The sequence below is a fragment of the Diabrotica virgifera genome, chromosome 8 (genome assembly GCF_917563875.1).
Source record: "Diabrotica virgifera virgifera chromosome 8, PGI_DIABVI_V3a".
In the NCBI taxonomy this organism is placed as follows: Eukaryota; Metazoa; Arthropoda; class Insecta; order Coleoptera; family Chrysomelidae; genus Diabrotica; species Diabrotica virgifera.
In genome coordinates this window covers 194,452,251-194,473,200 of record NC_065450.1, presented here as the reverse complement: position 1 = coordinate 194,473,200, position 20,950 = coordinate 194,452,251, and the positions used below count along the sequence as shown (strand labels likewise).

The 20,950-nt window shown below is 34.3% G+C and overlaps 1 protein-coding gene across 1 annotated transcript in view; it reads right to left on the bottom strand.

Annotated features, from left to right (window-relative positions):
* The window catches only part of LOC114337705 (uncharacterized), a 153,328-nt gene that overhangs the window by 52,034 nt on the left and 80,344 nt on the right, over window positions 1-20,950 (bottom strand). Inside the window, exon 9 of the mRNA XM_050659192.1 lies at window positions 18,929-19,194. Within this exon, the coding sequence (XP_050515149.1) occupies window positions 18,929-19,194 (266 nt within the window). The remainder of the gene's footprint in view (window positions 1-18,928; window positions 19,195-20,950) is intronic.

The window sequence follows — 20,950 nt, the reverse complement described above, 5'->3', positions numbered from 1 at the left end:
TTTTATTTTTAAATTACGACTTATTGGCATTTATATCATTCTAGTGACGCCACCCATCTGGGCGTGATGATGTCATCGATGATTTTTTTAAATAAGAATAGGGGTCGTGTGATAGCTCGTTTGAAAAGTAATTCAATTCTCTATTCAGTATTATAAACATTAACATAATTAAAATAAAAATGTGTACCATTTTTATTCGGTTGCGATGCGAAGGCAAACCAATCTTACTTTTTAATTAGAATACGGAGTGCAGTCCAGTTCCTTTAACCGCGATTTTCTGCTCTTATTGGAGCTTCATCAGAAGAAACGTAGGCACTGTTCTCCATAATCCAACTAAATTGCATCGAGAGGTTTTACAACACATCGCAACCAAATGGATGATAATAGGTGGCTAGCGCCATCTGGCAATTGAAAGACGAAGCAAGTTTTCAATCCTAATAGTAAATTAATAATATTGAAAAATATTAAAAATCACTAAAAGATTTTTAAATTGAAAACTTATTGGTACATTTTCATGGTAACACCTCCAAGACTTCTATAATTTGCAAGTCATATGGATGCTGCAGTGAAGACGAGAGGGAAGGAATTCTACACTTTGCAATTCACATCCCCCGTCTGCAGCCGGCAAAATTCCAACTGAAAGATGCACCTGGTTACTCTACGGAGTAATACGAAAATAAAATAAAAATGTGTACCATTTTTATTGGGTTGCGATGCGAAGGCAAACCAATCTTACTTTTTAATTAGAATACGGAGTGCAGTCCAGTTCCTTTAACCGCGATTTTCTGCTCTTATTGGAGCTTCATCAGAAGAAACGTAGGCACTGTTCTCCATAATCCAACTAAATTGCATCGAGAGGTTTTACAACACATCGCAACCAAATGGATGATAATAGGTGGCTAGCGCCATCTGGCAATTGGAAGACGAAGCAAGTTTTCAATCCTAATAGTAAATTAATAATATTGAAAAATATTAAAAATCACTAAAAGATTTTTAAATTGAAAACTTATTGGTACATTTTCATGGTAACACCTCCAAGACTTCTATAATTTGCAAGTCATATGGATGCTGCAGTGAAGACGAGAGGGAAGGAATTCTACACTTTGCAATTCACATCCCCCGTCTGCAGCCGGCAAAATTCCAACTAAAAGATGCACCTGGTTACTCTAAGGAGTAATACGAAAATAAAATAAAAATGTGTACCATTTTTATTCGGTTGCGATGCGAAGGCAAACCAATCTTACTTTTTAATTAGAATACGGAGTGCAGTCCAGTTCCTTTAACCGCGATTTTCTGCTCTTATTGGAGCTTCATCAGAAGAAACGTAGGCACTGTTCTCCATAATCCAACTAAATTGCATCGAGAGGTTTTACAACACATCGCAACCAAATGGATGATAATAGGTGGCTAGCGCCATCTGGCAATTGGAAGACGAAGCAAGTTTTCAATCCTAATAGTAAATTAATAATATTGAAAAATATTAAAAATCACTAAAAGATTTTTAAATTGAAAACTTATTGGTACATTTTCATGGTAACACCTCCAAGACTTCTATAATTTGCAAGTCATATGGATGCTGCAGTGAAGACGAGAGGGAAGGAATTCTACACTTTGCAATTCACATCCCCCGTCTGCAGCCGGCAAAATTCCAACTGAAAGATGCACCTGGTTACTCTACGGAGTAATACGAAAATAAAATAAAAATGTGTATTCGTATATGTAAATATATGTAAATGTTTATATAATATATTAACATATAAAATATGAATTTTAAGTATATCAACTTTTAGTTATTTATTAAAGAAAATTAAAAAAGATATCTATTATTCTCATTTAACCATCTTAGAATCTCACATTTTATCCTTTTTCGCGATAACTTGATGAAAAATTTGTGCCTCGAGGAAGGGTGTAGTAATGCGTAGGAATTTTTTTTTATTTATTTTTTATTTTTTCCTTCTTTTTCTTTTTGAGGAATTTATGGCTTTGGGGAGAGCCAATTAGCTTTAATAATTGTTAGAAATAATATTTCTAGCATAACAAGTAAATAAAAATACTATAAAATAAAAATTTGTTGTAAATTCGTATTTAAATTCGTATTGTGAGATAAAATCTAACACGCGACTGTTCACGTTACAGAAGTGAGCGCGACTGCTCCCGGGTTATAGTCCATTCTTTCACGGTTTTTGCTCTAAATTTTAAAGAACCGCTTGGATTGACATGAAATTTGGCATACATATAGCTTACATGTCAAAGAAAAAAAGTGATATTGTGCCGATGTGTGCTTTTGCCCTGGGGGTGACTTTCACCCCCTCTTTGGGGTGAAAAAATATATGTCCAAACTAAGTCCGGAAATGGGTAAACTGACTAATTTTATGTAACTTTTGTTCTATAGAGCTTTTTCGCCAAGTAACACTTTTCGAGTTATTTGCAAGTGAATATGTTCATTTTTCAACAAAATAACCACATTTTTAGACGGTTTTTCGCAAATAACTCAAAAAGTAAGTATTTTGTCGAAAAAAACGTTCTTATAAAAAATATAGCCTATAAAAAAGTAAAAAAATGATGTATGCGTTAGGTCTCTGGATCTCGCAGAACCAGAGTTATAGCCAATGAAAAATAGATTCATATTCACCAAATTTCAAATAGAATATTTCGACTTGAAATATCCACAAAATTAAGAACTTTTTGGGGAAAAGCTATTATAACTTTTTTAAAGTGTTTAAAAAAGCTTTATTTTTGTTTTTACAAAAAGTTTCTAGCATTAAATTTAAGCAAGTTACGCTCAAAATAAAATTGGTCCCTTTTGTTTTTGCAAAAAAATTGGGAAGACCACCCCCTAATTAGCAACTTAAATGAAATTAATCGTTACCGCTCCACAAGTTATTTTACTTATGTTGTGTTTATATGATCTGTAAGTTTCATCGATTCAAAATGCTTATTTTTGAAAAATTTGGTTTCAAAGTAAAATTTTTAAAAGTTTAAATTTTGAAAAATATGCTTCTTTTCAAAATAACTTAAAAATTGTTAGAGATACCAAAAATCTCGAATAACAAAAAAAGTCAGATTTGCTTTTCTGAACATCATGTGTTTTTTTGTTTTTCTGTTAGACAAAAATTGATTAAGATTTGGTGTTTGTAAATTTGCATACATTCGTGATCATTGACTCGTTCAACCCCTTTTAACTACAGCCCTTTCAATAATAAGGACTTTAAACCGATGAAACTTACAGATCATATAAACAATATATACAGGAGTCAAGAAACTTATGAAGTCGTAACGATTAAGTTCATTTAAGATACTAATTAGGGGGTGATTTTTTCAATTTCTTTACCAAAACCAAAAGGGATTAACTTTATTTTGAGCGTAACTTGTTTAATTTTGATGCTAGAAATTTTTTTTATAAAACAAAGATGAAGCTTTTTTTAAACTCTTTAAATAAGTTTTAATGAGTTTTCCCGGAAATGTGCTTCATTTTTGGTTATTTCACGTTAAATATTCCATTTGGAATTTGTCGAATATGAACCTATTTTTCATTAGCTATAACTCTGCTTCTACTAGGTGTAGAGACGTGATATACAGGGTGTTTCATTAATAATTGTCCATATACTAACTGGAGAAAACTTAGCACAAAATACGAAGATTTAACCTAAAATACTTAAATAAATTGTGGTTCCTTACTGAGTTACAGGGTGTTTTATCTAAAAATTTATAAACTATTTTTGCTTTGCATTTTAAAAATATTCGACATATCCTTTCCATACTTGGCAGAAAGTGCTACTACTATACACCCTACTAAATTATGACAAACAAACTTTTCTAGCCACTACCAGAGGCGTACGACAGGGGATAGTGAATGGTTGACCCTTCTCAAATTCTACGCCGCTGGAGGAATTACTATTTTAGTGCCATTTTTAGATTCTCCAAAACTTTCTACGTAAATAATATATTCCTCATTGGTAACGATAAAGTCATTAGTTTTCGAGATATTTGAAGTTAAATATGAAACGGCACAGTTATTTTGATTAATTTATGATATGATTCATATGATTAAAATTTAAAAAATATTTGTACCCAGTACTTTAAAACTATTTGGCGTATTCTTATCATACTTAGCAGAAAATGTAGGCATTGTACACCCTACTAAATTAAGATAAATAAACGTTTCTAGCTACTATCAGAGGCGTACGACAGGGGATAGTGGCTGGTTGACCCTTTCCAAATTTTACACCACTGACGAAATTGCTCTTTTAGTGTAATTTTTTGATTTTTCAATACTTTTTATGTGAATAATATACTCTTCATTCGTAACGATAAAATGATTAGTTTTCGAGATATTTGAAATTAAAAATGAAGCGACACAATACATTAATCAAAATAACCGTGTCGTTTCATTTTAAACTTCAAAGATCTCGAAGACTAATAACTTTATCGTTACGAATGAAGAGTATATTATTTTCATAGAAAGTATTGGAGAATCCAAAAATTGAACTAAAATAGCAATTCCGCCAGTGGCGTAGAATTTGAAAGGGGTCAACCATTCACTTTCCCCTGTAGTACGCCTCTGGTAATAGAAAGAAACGTTTGTTTAACATAATTTAGTAGGTTGTACAGTACCTTTACTTCCTGCCAAGTATGAAAAGGATATGTCGAATAGTTTTAAAATTCTGAGCAAAAATAGTTTTTCAATTTTTAGATAAAACACCCTGTAACTCAGTAAGGAACCATATTTTATTTAAGTGTTTTAGGTTAAATCTTCGTATTTTCTGCTAAGGTTTCTCCAGTTACTATATGGACATTTATTAATGAAACACCCTGTATACACCATTTTTTTAAATTTTTTACAGGCTATATTTTTGCTAAGAATGTTTTTTCGACAAAATACTTACTATTTGAGTTATTGGCGAAAAACCGTCTAAAAGCGTGGTTATTTTGTTAAAAAAATGAACATATTCACAGCCAAATAACTCGAAAAGTATTGACTTAATGAAAAAACTCTATAGAACAAAAGTTACTTGAAATAAGCCAGTTTATCCATTTCCTGACTTTCTTTGGACGAATATTTTTCCACCTCCAAGAGGGGGTGAAAACCACCCCCAGGCAAAAGCACATATCGGCACAATATTACTTTTTTTCTTTGACTTGTTAGCTATGTGTATGCCAAATTTCATGGCAATCCAAGCGGTTCTTTAAAATTTAGAGGTTTTGCAATATTTTACCGTTAAAGAACGGACTATTAAGGGGATGTGTACGTAGTTTCGTCTCTGATGCTATTTAAATTGTATTCATTTTTTTCAAATCCTGAGAAAACTAATAGGTATTTTTAAAAAACTTAAACGCAGAATGAAAGATTACGTTCTTACCGAGGGCTGAAAGTCCCTGAAAACTTCTGTAATGTTTATTTTAATAAGTTACAGGGGTGAAAAACTAAGAGAAAATGTAGTGTGATTTTTAAATTCAAATATATCGATCAACAGAAACTTTTAATTTATTCTAAGGGACTTTCGGCCCTCGATAATAATTTAGTCTTTCATTCTGCGTTTAAGTTTTTTAAAAATATTTATTAGATATCTCAAGATTTGAAAAAAATGGACACCATGTCCGTGGTGATATTTTCCAAATCGAACATTCGCTATCCTAGTCATACAAACGTTCTGAGTCAAATAGAATATGATGGCAAGACAGTGACAATTTTAAATATTTGACATGACATCGGGAATATTTTGAGTTGTTGATTAAATAATATTGATAATGTATTTTATAAATAATTACTTTACGCGAACTTAATAAAAAGTTAACTGTTTGTTTTTTATGGACGATCCAAGCAGAGAATTGACTAGGATATTTATATACTGTGATCCAAGTATTGTGTTGTTAAATATGTTCAAAATAGTAAGTGTTCCATAGTAACAATATATTATTAAAAAATTACTTTAACACTTTTCCTCTTTTCTCGATTGAGTATTAGTTTTTGTTGTACCTTCATATAAATTATTACAATCACTGAATTCACAATTAGTGAAAAAATTATCATATTTATTAACTGTATTAATAATTTGCAATTATACAAGTAACAATTATCCAAGAACATTCAAAAGCCATCTCTTTAAAGTTAATGATGACATTGTCAAATAATAATAATAATAATATTTATTCATCCTTTAAGACATACAATGTATAAGACATGTCATTAGTTTTACAAACAAACAAACAATAAAATTAATACATTTATAAATTTTATAAACATTTTAAGGTAGATAGAATTGATAACATTTAGGTAATATTTCTGTCCGAAACAAACTCTTCCACAGTATAATAACATTTGGTAAGCAATAAGCGTTTAATGGATTTCTTAAATAAATATTTATTCATTGTTCTGTATTTTTTTGGTAAAACGTTAAACAATCTAATGCTCATGTACTTTACTGACATTTCAAATTTACTCGATCTATGACCAGGTACCCTCAGCAAGTCGCCACCTCGTGTCGAATAATTGTGGAAACTAGAATTTCTGTCATACATATGAATATTATCAACAGCATATAGTAATATTCTGAAGATATAAATACATGGAAAACTTAAAATATTATTCTTAATAAATATGGGCTTACAGCTCTCAAGAGGTCTAATTCCAAACATTTTTCGTATTATACGTTTTTGTGTTATAAATATTCTGTCACTGTTGACTGCATTCCCCCATAAAACTATGTTGTAACAAAGTCTACTATAAACAAGGCTATAGTATACATTTAAAAGCGCAGAGATGGGCATAATATTTTTAATACGGGATAATGCATAGTACGACTTATTAAGGGACTTACTGAGCATGTCTATGTGAACTGACCATTTTAATTTTGAGTCGAGATGGATACCTAAAAATTTAGTATGATTTGAGGAATCCAGTAGTACATTGTTAAAACTTAGATGTAGTACCGGATTAACAGAATTTAAGTTATTAAAATATATTACTTTTGTTTTGTCTACATTTAAAATTAGGTTATTAGATCGACACCAGTCATTAAACCGAGCTAAAAAACTATTGCAAGTAGATGCCAATTTCTCATAGGTCTGTGCTGAGACCACAAGAGAAGTATCATCTGCAAATAACGTCAGGTCCAAAATATCAAACTGGTTAGATGCATCGTTAATAAACAACAAAAAAATCAGGGGTCCTAATACAGAGCCCTGTGGAACTCCCAGATTAATAAAACGTTCCTCCGAAATAGCTTAATTGATTTTAACAGAAATGATCCTATCTGATAGATAATTGATTAGTCAATCTAAAAATATGCCTCTAAAACCAATATTATACAGTTTATTGCTGACAAAACGACTATCAAGACAATCAAAGGCACGGGTTAGATCAAAAAAGAGACCTGCCACATATTCACCTGCATCCAAAGATCTGTAGACCCTTTCACAAAATCTGCAGGCAGCAGACTGAGTGGATCTACCGGTACGGAAGCCATGTTGACAATCACTTACAATTTTAAATCTACCCAAAAACTCAGACATACGGTTATACACAATTCTCTCAAATACTTTGGAAAGTACACACAATAAGGAAATAGGTCTATAATTTGAAATGTCTTCCGGATCGTCTTTTTTGTAAATAGGAGTAACGATTGCTTTTTTTAGAATACTTGGAAAGACTCCTTTACCTATTGATAAATTTATCAAATATGCAATGTAGTTTATTATATCAGATGACATAGCCTTTAATACTCGTATCGAGATAGAATCAAGTCCAGTACTTTTTTTATTTTTTAAATTATTGATCACATTCATTACCTCATTACCAACAACAGGTCTAAAGAAGAAACTGTTTTTAAGACTAGTAGAAGATGTGCAACTATTAGATCGAGAATTCCCAAAATGATTTGACAGTTTCTCTTCGGTTACTGTAGCAAAATAATCACAAAAAACTTCAGACAACTGCTTAGAATCAGTACAACTTTCACCATCTATATTTAATGCTATGTTCTTTTGGATAGACTTCCTGCCAGTTTCCTTGTTAACAAGATTCCATACAGTCTTATTTTTATTACTTGAATTATTTATCAATTGATCATGGAATTTTAATTTAGATTTTTGTAATAGTTCCGCGAGGTCTTTCTTAATTTTGTTATAATTTGCAAGAGAATTGGCATCTTTTAGTTCCTTATTAAGCCAGTAAGCATTTTTTAAATGAACACTAGACTGCTTAACTTCCGGAGTAATCCATTTTTTATTGCAAGTCTGCTTACTGATATTATACCGTTTTACTGGACAGCAATAATCTAATACATATATTAAACTACTTATAAAATTTTCAAAGGATTTATCAACATTATCGGTTAAATAAATATCGTCAAAGTCAGTTACAGATAGCACAGAAGAAATTTGTTTAAGGTTGTTGTCAGACAAGTCTCTAAAATATTTATAATTAGGCTGGTCATTGGATTTAGTACAGCTACTATTAATGTCTACTACAAATTCCAAACTGATTGCTCTATGGTCACTTAAATGCGCTTCAAAACATTAGAATTGCATTGAAGTATATTAGCTGTATTGGCTAAAATATAGTCAATCTTACTGATAGAAGTTTGGTTCAAACAATTTGTCGCTACCCTTGTGGGAACCATAGAGGTTATGCTAAGATTGTAGCTCATTAGAACATCGTTAAAAAGAATTTTAAATAAACTATTTTCTAAATAATCAATGTTTAAGTCACCACAAATAAAAATATCGTCAACATACCTATTACAGAGTTCAATCGTATAGGAAAACTGCTTCAAAAACAAATAAAAGTCTCCACTGGGGGGGCCTGTAGATACTGATGACTGCAACTTTTCTTTCACAAAACATTATTTTTACCGCACTGCACTCATAATGCATCTCCACAACGAACTGGCACACCTTGATGATCTGATATTCATACCCACATTTCACATACAGAACTGATCCGCCATGCTCATGGATAGGTCGACAATAACTGGTTACAAGATCGTAACCCGGAGTTACCATTAGAGATATTTCATCCTGCTTACACCAGTGCTCCGCAATACTGACGACAATGGGATTTTCTTGGTCAAGCAGAATTTCCAACCTTTCAAGTTTGTTTCTAATAGACGCTGTATTTAATTGTATAATTTTAAAAATTGCCGTATGTTTTGTTTCATTGTCGATAGATGTAGTGATGTTCAATCATGTTGTTTCATCAAGTAGTGATGTTTATATTATATTCATACCAGTGAGAATTTTACTACACGTAATTTACCGGGTAAAGACAGAAAAAGTAGGGATAGCCGCAATACATTTGCGAATTATATACCGATGGCCTTAAAAAATTATCGATTACGTCATCACGCCGAGATGAGTGACGTCACTAGTATGATACATGGTGCTAAAAATTCATAATTTAAGAATAAAAATAGACCATTTTTATTTTTATTTCCAAAATCTTCGTTCAGGAAATATTATTTGGCTTTTATTTCTTCTTCTTCACGTGCCATATCAGAATTATTATCCGACGTTGCCGAGCACCATTGCAAAGGCTTCTCGACCTTCTGTAATATGGAATAATTGTCCTGCATTTACTATCTGAGTCCATTGACAAATGTTTTTAACGAAGAAACTTGTTTTCTTCCTACACCTCTACGGCCCTCTATTTTGCTTTTAATAATCATTTTTAATATTTTATATCGATTTTCTCTCACAAACCGCACTAAAGTATGTCCCAGATAAGACATTTTTCGGTGTTTATCAGTCATTAGCTGTTCTCTATCTTTGTTCTCCCTCCTTAATACTCCTTTATTTTTCTTGCTACCCAAGACATATTCAGCATCCGTCTACCAATCCAAATGTTCAATGTTTCAATGCTGTTCATGATTGATACTTTTAGCGTCCACACTTCTGTACCATACTACAGTACCTACCAAACAGCACTTAACCATTCTTTGTCTTAGTGCTAAACTGAGATGATTATTGCAAAGGAATGACTTCTTTTCATAAAATTAGTTTTACTTATTGCTATTATTATGCGTTTTATTTCTATATTATATGTGCATCTAATGGGGTAGTGAAGCGCAATACAAGATGCTGTTTCCAGTTAGCATCTCTAGCCTCTCCTACTCAATTCCTATCCTCACCTCCACGAAGTGCGGCTTGGGCTGCACGGGTGAACCCTGGAGAACCTGAGCAACCTTACCGGAGATTGGGTAACCAACCCCAGTGGAAAGTAGGGTCAGGGCTGACGAGGAAGGGAGAAATGGTCCTCCGAAAAGGGGGTTGGGCGATAGGCCAGTAACCTGTTCTTGTAAAAAAGTACTACTACGAAACCTTCAGATAGGCCTCGGAATGGACGGATAGCAAGACGACGACTTTGGCAACGGAATATGGAATTTATGCTGGGAACATGGAATGTCAGAACGCTAAATAGACCAGGAGCACAGAGGATCCTTCTACACGAACTGAAAAGTTATAAAATAGGAATCACTGCAGTACAAGAAACTAAATGGTCGGGAAAAGGTATCCGGGACACTAAAACACACACTATACTGTATAGCGGTAAAGATGAAGGAAATGAAGAATTTGGAGTAGCCTTTATCGTAGATAATAAAATGAAGTACCTGATAACAGATTTTCAAGCCATCAATGAAAGAATCTGCAAGCTTAGGATAAAAACGCATTTCTTTAACATAACCCTTATAAATGTACACTGTCTCACAAATGAGCAGGAAGAAGACACTAAGGTAGCATTTTATCAAGATCTAGAACGAATCTATGACTCAATACCAAGAAACGACATTAAAATGGTGATAGGCGATATAAACGCCAAGATCGGAAAAGAAGAAGAGTACATAGGGGTAATAGGGAAACATAGTTTGCATAGAGACACAAATGAGAATGGTCAGTTTGTAACAGATTTCGCAGCTGGAAAGAATATGATTATCAGTTCGACATGCTTCCCACATCGGGACATACATAAGTGCACTTGGATATCACCTGACGGAAACACAATAAATCAAATAGACCATATACTGACTGAAAAAAGATTGGCGACGAGTATATTAGATGTAAAAAGCAGACGTGGCGCAAGCTCTGACTCAGACCATCTACTAGTGCAGACACGGTTTAGATGCAAAATCAGTCGACAGGTAAAGGAAAAATATGAAAAATAAGAAAAACTAAACTTAGATGACGTAAAAGTCCCTGAGGTACAAGAAATATTTGAGAGAACAGTGGATGAAAAATTACTAGAAGAAAACAGAGCAGACTCCACAATAGAAAATCAATGAAACACCATAACCAGTATCATACTAAACACAGCGAAAGAAGTCATAGGAACAAAGACACAACGGAGAGAAGAAACATGGTTCGATGAAGAATGCAAACAAGCTATACAGGAAAGAAATGAAGCACATAAGAATTACATACTCAGACGTACTAGAGAGAGAAAAACAGAATTTGAGAACAAAAGACTAAGAGCAGATAACCGGTGCAGGCAGAAAAAGAAAAAGTACGAAAACCAACGGATACTAAATATAGAGAGGGAGTTTAAGAAAAACGAAACACGTAGTGCATACCAACTTATTAAACATTTAAGACAGGGATACAAACCGAAGACTAGCCTCTGCAAAAATAAGAAGGGTGAAATCATTAGCGATATGGACGAAATTAAGGTAACCTGGATGACATATTTTAAGGAAGTATTAAACAAAGGGGCACAACCACCATTACAACAACAGAGGCAGCAGCAAGCACGGCAGGAGGTAAAACAACAAGAGCTGCGGGAAGATGGAGAAGAAAATGAATTAACTAGACCCCCAACGCTAGAGGAGGTCCAAATGGCAATCCACATATAAAAAAGGCATAAAGCACCGGGAATAGATAAAATACCGGCAGAACTACTCAAGCAAAGAGGAAGGAATTTGACACAACAGATGTACCAGCTAATACGAGAGATATGAATAGAAGAAGAAATCCCCCAACAATGGAATAAAAGTATATTCTGCCCTATTCATAAAAAAGGAGACACACTGTTGTGTCAGAATTATAGAGGCATCTCTTTACTTTGTTCGGGATACAAAATATTCACAAACATCCTTAATCGAAGACTTCAACCACTCACGGAAAAAATCATCGAGGAATATCAAGCAGGGTTTAGGCAAAATAGATCTACCATTGACCAACTATTTACAGTTAAACAAATACTATCCAAAGCATGGGAATATGACATGGACGTTTACAATCTCTTTGTAGATTTTAAACAAGCCTATGATTCAATAGATAGAACAATTCTACCTAATATATTGGAAGAATTTGGCATACCATCAAAATTAATACGACTAGTGCAAATGACAATGACAGAAACAGAAGCACAAGTATGTATTCAAGGACAGATCACTGATGCGTTTACGATAACGCAAGGACTGAAATAAGGCGACGGACTGGCTCCAACGCTTTTTAATCTTATTCTTGAATATGTAATTAGACGGTTGACGGTGAGTGGAAATAACATAATGAGCAGAACAATGAATGCAGCGGAAGAAACCTACGTTGAGTTGAAACAGAGTGCAGAAGCAGTAAGGCTAGGAATAAACACAAATAAAACAAAACTACTCATACAAACCAGATCAAATAGACCGGCGCGGCGCAACAACACTTTATTGACGATATAGAACATGTGAATAGATTCACGTACCTAGGAATGGATCTGGTTGCAAGCAATGAAGAAGAACCGGAAATAAATAGAAGGCTTGTGCTGGCAAATAAAGCCTATTTCGCGATGGGCCACAATATTCAAATCGCGAGACGTACACCGGAAAACAAAACTCCGGGTATATAAAACAATAATCAGGCCCATAGTAAGTTATGGCTGAGAAACATGGGTGGTGACAAAGAAATCTGCCAATGCATTAGATGTGTTTGAAAGAAAAGTATTACGTAGGATACTGGGCCCAATAAGTGAAAATAACAACTGGCGAATTAGGTATAATAGGGAAATATACGAGCAATATAGCGAACCAACTCTATCACAACACACTAAACTGCAGAGATTACGGTGGGCAGGGCACGTGGTCCGCATGCATGAGAATAGAATCCCCAGAAAATTGCTGAATGCAAGAATGCAGGAAAGAAGACTTGTTGGAAGACCTAAAAAGAGATGGGAAGACGAAGTCGATGAGGATGCCAGGAACTTCCTGGGAACGCCTTCATGGAAAAGAACAGCGGTAAATCGAAATGATTGGAGAAGCTTATTGAAGGAGGCCAAGGCTCGACTTAAGCTGTAGTGCCATTGGATGGATATATGTGAATCTAGTTCATTCGTTATCACAGTCCCCAAATATGTCATTTTTTAAACTCTCTCCACTTGTACTCCATTTAATTAGAGCTCTGTATTTGGATGCTTATTGTCGCCAGTTCTCTTTATTACCTACTCGGAAGAGATCCTAAAACAAGCTCTTGAGGGTGAAACAGCTGGAATAAAAGTGAAGGGATCTCATTAACAACATTAGATATGCGGATGACACTGTCGTCTTAGCCGAAAATATTGCAGATCTTCAGAGGCTAGTTAAGAGAATAGCTACATATAGCCAAGAATACGGTCTAACAATGGACATAAAAAGACAAAATTTATGAGAATATCTAAAACTCAAATAAATAACGAGAATCTCCTCATAAACGGAACCAACTTTGAACGAGTAGACCAATATGCATATCTTGGAACAATGATCAACTCCGAAATCCGAATAGCTATGATGATTGCTGACCTCCGTCGCGGAGATGGCACTTGAAGAAGAAGATTTGGATGCGGGTCACGAATAAAAACCGGAAATTTGGTTTTGTTTGAGTTTATTTTAATGGAAATTTCTTTTCCTACGTCATGAATACGATCAAGCATGATTTAGAGGCCTTTAATATAATCTGACAGAATTACTGTATCGTCTGCATATCTAATCACATTAAGTAGTTCCCGTTGATTTTTATTCTATATGGCTGTCTCTCAAGTGCTTTTTTAAATAACAGATCCGAGTAAACATTGAACAATGTTGGCAAAAAAATTTAACCTTGTCTGCCTCCTCATTGTATGGGGATTTCGTCGGTGTAGTTATCTCCAATTTTTACGATAGCAGTTTCATTCCAGTACAAATTTCTAATGACACGAATATCTTTGTCATATTATATTCCCATATTTTTCAGCATCTGCATTAATTTTACATGCTGTACTTTATTGAAAGCCTTTTACAATGCCACGAAGTATGCAAATACTTATTATTTTGTTTGGTCACGGCATTTTTGTAATAAGATATTTATTGTTTAGTGCAAAAAGTGCCTCCCAGGTCACCATAGGATTTCTAACACAAAATTGGGTATCTTCGAGATCTTCTTAGCATTTGCGTCTAATCTTTTTATAACTTTAAGAGTGTGGCTCATTAGGTTAATTAATCGATATTCTGAGAATTGTATCGCATTGTGTTTTTGCTACAAACATGGATTTGAGCCAACCTGTGGGAATTATTCCGCTGATATTATATTGCATTAAAAAGTCTTACTACTACTTTTATGTTGTCTTCATCTATTAGCTTCAGCAACTAAGTTGGTGTATCATCTGGACTACAAGGATTTCTAATTTTAGCATTTTTATAGCGTGTTCTACCTCTGATGTCATAATTCCTGGACCGTCAGTAGAATATTTTGGTAGAGCTCGGCAATATTATTGCTGCGATCTTCAAACAACTCTGATATATACAGCTGCTATTCTTTTCTTATTTCTTTCTCATTTACATTAATTTTGTTATTATTGTCAACGAGTACAGAGGGAACCAGTTTTCTAAATACACTGCCCATTTCTTTTACTTTTCTGTGCACATTAAATAAAATAATTCGTTCCTAGATATCACATCCTCCATTTCGTCGCAACATTATATCATCCATTTTTCTTCGGCTAATTTGATCTCATTTTAATTTTTGTCTTCTTCTTCTTGTGCCACTCCTATCGGAGATTGGAAATCATCAAGGCAGCCCTGATTTATTTACAGCTGACGTAAAAAGTTCATTAGTGGTGCACCCAAACCACTCTCTCAAATTCCGCAACCATGACATTCTTCTACGGCCTGGATTCTGTTTTTTCTCTGAATTTTTCTCTGGAGGTTTCTATATTCTGTTTCGCTAGATTTTATAAGTCGACGTTGTTCCATCAATTTCAAAATGTCATCTGTCATCCATTTATTTTTCTTGATTAAGTTACTTCCATAATCATTGTTGTGGAAATTTCGTTACCTTGGTTTTTGAATGCATTCCGTGGTTCTTTCGGGTCTTCCAGTTGTTCTCCGATGGTTTTTATTCTATTGTTAAGTTCTTTTTTATTTTAATCTTATGTTTTATGCTTATCGTCAAGATATATACCATCGTCATATATTTATATTATCGTCAAGAATATATCGCCAATATATTGGATATTACACCACACGGTATAGTGATAGTGTATACAGTGATGAGCGAGCTAATAACCGGCAAAATAGCACAAAAGATGGAAAACGTATTAAGTTGTGAGATAAAAAGGAATGAAGCTAACCGAGTTGGGAAATTTAGCGACATTAACCTATAAATTTACATTATATTGATTGTTTCCCACCTTTAGACGTATCGCACGAATTTGGAAACTACCACTGTCACAGTGACAATTTTAGTTGACATACTCCTAAACCGGGAGATATTAACAGAAGTTCAACCACGATTTTCTAAGTCCTGCCCTTTGCAATAAAGGAAGGTTAGAGAAGGTACTTACAATTTGTGGAAAAATCCACTGGTTTCCTGTGACATTTTCCTGTGAAAATTAGATTTTCCATGAAAAAGAAAATTGGAGTTGCGATGAATTTTTAAGTCCTCCCATATCCATAGAATAATAGGATACTCTCTATTTTATGAAGAAAATTTTTTGGGCAGGACGGTTGCAAAAGGACTAAGGGAGTATACAGATATACAAATATGTAATGAAAATAATGAAATTTTCATAATTTTCTAAGTCCTGCCAACTTAATAACTTAATCATATTTATTTCAAAATGACCAAAAAAGATGTTGGCATGACGTCACCTAATGTTTAACTTCACTTGTTTCTTGGAAAATTCTGTATAAAATTTTCACTCTGGTTCCGTGATTTTCTAAGTCATAAAATAAATTTTGTTATAAAATAAATAATTTCAGTAGACATTATTCAAAATGGCAGGATGTTTAGTTACACCTTTTTTACTATATATAGTTAAAAAATATGTAAGAAAATTCGTGGAAAATTACACGATTTTCTAAGTCATGCCATATCGCACATATTTCAAGGAGGTTAATATAAATCTATTTTCAAAGAGGCAGGATGGTTGTATAGTTATTTTGTATAAAAAAAAATTAAATTGTGTGTCTGTAAAATTATTTCAGGGTGTTATACAAACATATTCATATCACCACAATTTTCTGAGTCATGCCATGTCGAGTATGCTTAAAAAACACTAATCTAAAACCGTTTAAAACTTGGCAGGATAACCGCAAAGATGAATAATACAAAAAATTAATTTGTATATCACTACAACAATCGTATCCTATCAAATATTATTTTCCTGAATAATGTCTCGGAATTTTTACACACTTTTCAAATCTAATAGCAAACTGTAACATCTTTATTTTAAGTGATTAGATCATTTTTTATCTAAGTAAACGCAATAAAAGTAAATAAACAATTTCTACAATTTATTGGTGATAGTAGGGAATTTACCTACCCATTATATTATACAGGGTGTCCAGAAACTCTTATAACAAACGAAAACCGGAGATACCTCAGATAATTTTAAGAAAATTTAACTCAATTCACCTAGTTCAAAAATGCTTCCGTGGAAAGCTAGAGCTCTTTAAAGATGGCGTCTTGTAATTCATCATCGTCATAATTCAACCAGGATCTATCCACTGCTGGATATAGGTCTCCCTCAGTCTTCTGGCACGTCATCTGGAGTTTCGTGGGATATCGGCAATAAATTAAAGCAAACAGATTATTCGAGGGTTTTTGGGATGGCCAAACACGAATATGACATTAAAACCGACCCTCGGAGCACCTGGTGCCCAGGGTGACTGATCTCGAATTTAGAGGGTTTTTTGAGGTCGATTCTGATGGCGTATTCATCTTCAGCAACCACAAGACTCCTCGAGTAATCTACTTGCATCACTTTAATGTCTGAAAGCCTCGAAATTTAAGAATATGGCGTGTATATCAGTCACCCCGAGCACTAGGTAAAGATCTGTTCTAATGTGACATTCTTGTTCAGAAACTCCAAAAACGACCTGAGTAATCTGTCTGTATCAATTTACTGCCGAAATTAGTATATAAATATGGTATAGAAAATGCTTAACAAATAAAAAGGTACCATAAAATATTATTTTATTATAATACTAAAATACAGGGTGTCCTATTTAAGAAAACTCAGAAAATACTCATTCCGAGTTTCAACCAACCCCGTATATTAAATTAAACATTTTGGTATACTATTAATAACTGACAATAGTAGACTATATTAAAAATCGTTTAAATATAAATTAATAGAAGTTTGGATATCAAATCACTAACAATATGTATAGGGTGTGAATGTTCCTACAAAATTAACAAGAAAACGTAATTATATTTTAAACTACCTCGTATAATAATTCAAAACACTATATTTTATTAAAGAGAACATCGAGTAGAATCCAAAAATGTAAAAATATACAGGGTATTCCTTTTAAAAAAACATAAATTTTTGTCACCCCTGTCAAAACGGATAGCCCTGTATATTAGAAAATGCTGTTAAATCATAGTCCTATCTGTGACTTATGTTTTACCTAAATAACTGTTTTCGTATATCTTACGACAAACGAGTAATTGGACTTTGTCACACTAATGCCCCACCCTGTATACAAAATAACCATAAAACCATCCTGCCTCTTTGTAAATAGACTTATATTAAGATTCTTGAAACATGTGCAAAATGGCATGACTCAAAAAATCGTTGACTTTTTCACGAATTTTCTTACAAATCTAGGACTCGTGCCGTCTTACAAGAACCATTTAACCTTCCTGCCGAGTACCGGAAAGGTATTAATTGTATTTAAGTATTATAACTTTTTAAAGGCTGGACTAAGAAAATCACGGAATCAGGGTGAAAATTTTCCGCAAAATTTTCCAAGGGACAAGTATACTTAAACATTAGGAGACGTCATGCCAATATTTTTTTGAGCATTTTGAAATAAATATGTTTAGTTTATTTAGTTGGCAGTACCTAGAAAATCATGAAAATTTCATTATTTTCCTTACATGTTTGTATACATATATACTCCGTTACCCCGTTTGCAACCCTCCTGCCCAAAAAATTTTCTTCATAAAATCGCTAGTATCCTGTCTATCTACGGATATGGCAGGACTTAGAAATTCATCGCAAAACCCTATTTTTATTTTTTGGGAAAATCTCATTTTTACAGGAAAATGTTACAGGAAATTTGTGGATGTTTCCACAGATTGTAAGTACATCGTCTACCCTTCCAGTATCGCAAAAGGCAGGACTTAGAAAATCGTGGCTGAACTTCTGTATAATATCTCCCAGTCTATCCGTATTGGTTAATATCGCTAAATTTCCCAACTCGACTAGTTTCATTTCTTTTTATCTCACCCTTTAATACACGCTTTCCATCTTTTGCGCTATTTTGCCGGTTATTAGCACGCTCATCACTGTATAGCGTACTATTTAATTGTTGTTTATGAGTATCCATATTACATTCTTTTTTTTTAATTTGTAGTAAGTTGCTAAGTTAGTGATATATAGTAGTTGATTAGTTAGTGACAATATTAAAAGTGAAACAAATTAAAACACGTAAAGTTATAATATTTTTTTTATGTTTCATTATATTGTAAGGCATGACAATTTTTAAAATTATAGGAGGGGATAATCGGCCACTTCATTGATACCACACTGGTTTTTACCACGTACTATTCTCAAATAACCTTCTTCTCCCCAATAAGTGTTCCACGAATTCTTGATAAGCCAAAAGTCTTTACCATTTTCTGAACCATATCCAACAGCTAAAACTGCATGGTTTATACTTTCGCCGCCTGGGCAACTTTGGCTCTCAAGGATACCCCCGCTGTACAGTTGCCAGTCGTCATTAGCGTTGACACATACTGCAATTGGGCCAGCCGTACCTAAAAATTACCATAATAATATATCAGTATTACTACTGCGTTTGAGAATATTGTTTACAGTATTAAACTGTGAAAACCTTAAATTATAAGTCTCTCTGCCCGCCCAACAACACAACCCCTTCATTTTTAGAACAATAATAATGACAATGACAAATAACGTATCGAATAAAAGGTTATAATATAAAGGGAGGCCGGGTCGTTAATAAAACATTAAAATTTGAAAACCTTAAATTATAAGTCTGTCTGTCCGGCCGTCAACACAACTCGTCCGTTATTAGAACAATCAGAACGACAAATGACGTGTCGAATGAAAGCTTAGAACCCAAAGATAGTATTAAAGGTGAGAAATTTGATTTTTTGCTTCCGGTTCCAGAGTTGCAACCGAAACTACTGTCTCTGAAATAGTGCAAGCGATTTATTAAGCGACGTGTCTCAAAAAGCCGAGAACAAATATATGGTTGTGGTACATCGGGGTAGGGCCCACTTGTGAGCCCTTCAGACACTTAGACCTCCTACGTCGGGTCCATTGTATCACCCCTATCTTACGGACCAGGTCCATAAGAACCTGGTCTTCGACGTTTACTGCTGCACCAAGCTCTCATGCTACCCCAGAAACTTTATAGCCTCACAGAAAGCCACAAGTCTCTTAAAAGACAATTCTATCACCTGGCTATGTTTTATAGATACCGATCTCAGGATCTTCCACCTCCGATAGGCCAATGCCGAACACTCCCAGAGGAGATGTGAGGAGGTTTCCTCCTTCTTATTATATAGACGGCACCGTGAGCCATCCGTTAGTCCAAGGAGATGAAGTCAGAGTCTACAGTGGCCGGTGAGCATACTGACCACCAGGGACCATCTTCTACGATCCAGTAGACGCAATTGGGTTGTAAGACTTTTGGTTGGCCCCACTATGTGGAGCCTGGCCTGTATCATACCTCCACAACTGGCCCGGGAGTCCTAGAACCTCCGCAGAAGAAGCTCCCTGAGACTACCCCGAACGATACTGAAAGGCACTTCAATCACAGGATCGGGTCCCACAGGCAGAGAGGATGAGCCCCGTATTGCCAGGGCGTCAGCCCGTTCGTTACGTTCTACACCTGTGTGTCCCGGTACCCCTACCAACCTAACCCTGTTGGTTATAGCAACATCATCCAGAGCTCTCTTGTACTCAAGAACCATCTTAGAGCTGATCTTGTGCGCTTCCAAAGCCCTTAACGCTGCAGAACAAATATATACTTTTAGTAATATTGTCTCTGATCATTCCCCTATAGTACTAACCATGAGTGACAGGATTATTAAAAAACAAAGCAACCCCACTTTAACAAATAAATGGACGGATTGGGTAAGTTTTAAGCTGAGCCGTGAAGAGAGAATAAATTTTCAGCAAGCTGCATGGGAAAACACTCCTACACTGAAATCTAGGCTAAAAGGAAACAATTGTCCAAGGGAAATAAGGAACATGATAGCTGAAAAAAGAAAACTGAGAAGAATTTGGAAAAAAACAAGGTCTCCTCAAAATAAGTCTAAACTAAATCGTACAAGTCAACAACTCAAAAGAACTATCCTACAATTAAAGAATGACTCGATTAATTCTTACTTACAGCAGCTAACAGATGACGGTAGTACCGATTATTCTTTATGGAAAGCTACTAAAAGATCGAAAAGACCTATTATGCACTGTCCTCCTATTAAACTAGAAAATGGTAACTGGGCCAGAAGTAGTGCACAAAAAGCAGATCTATTTGCCATACAT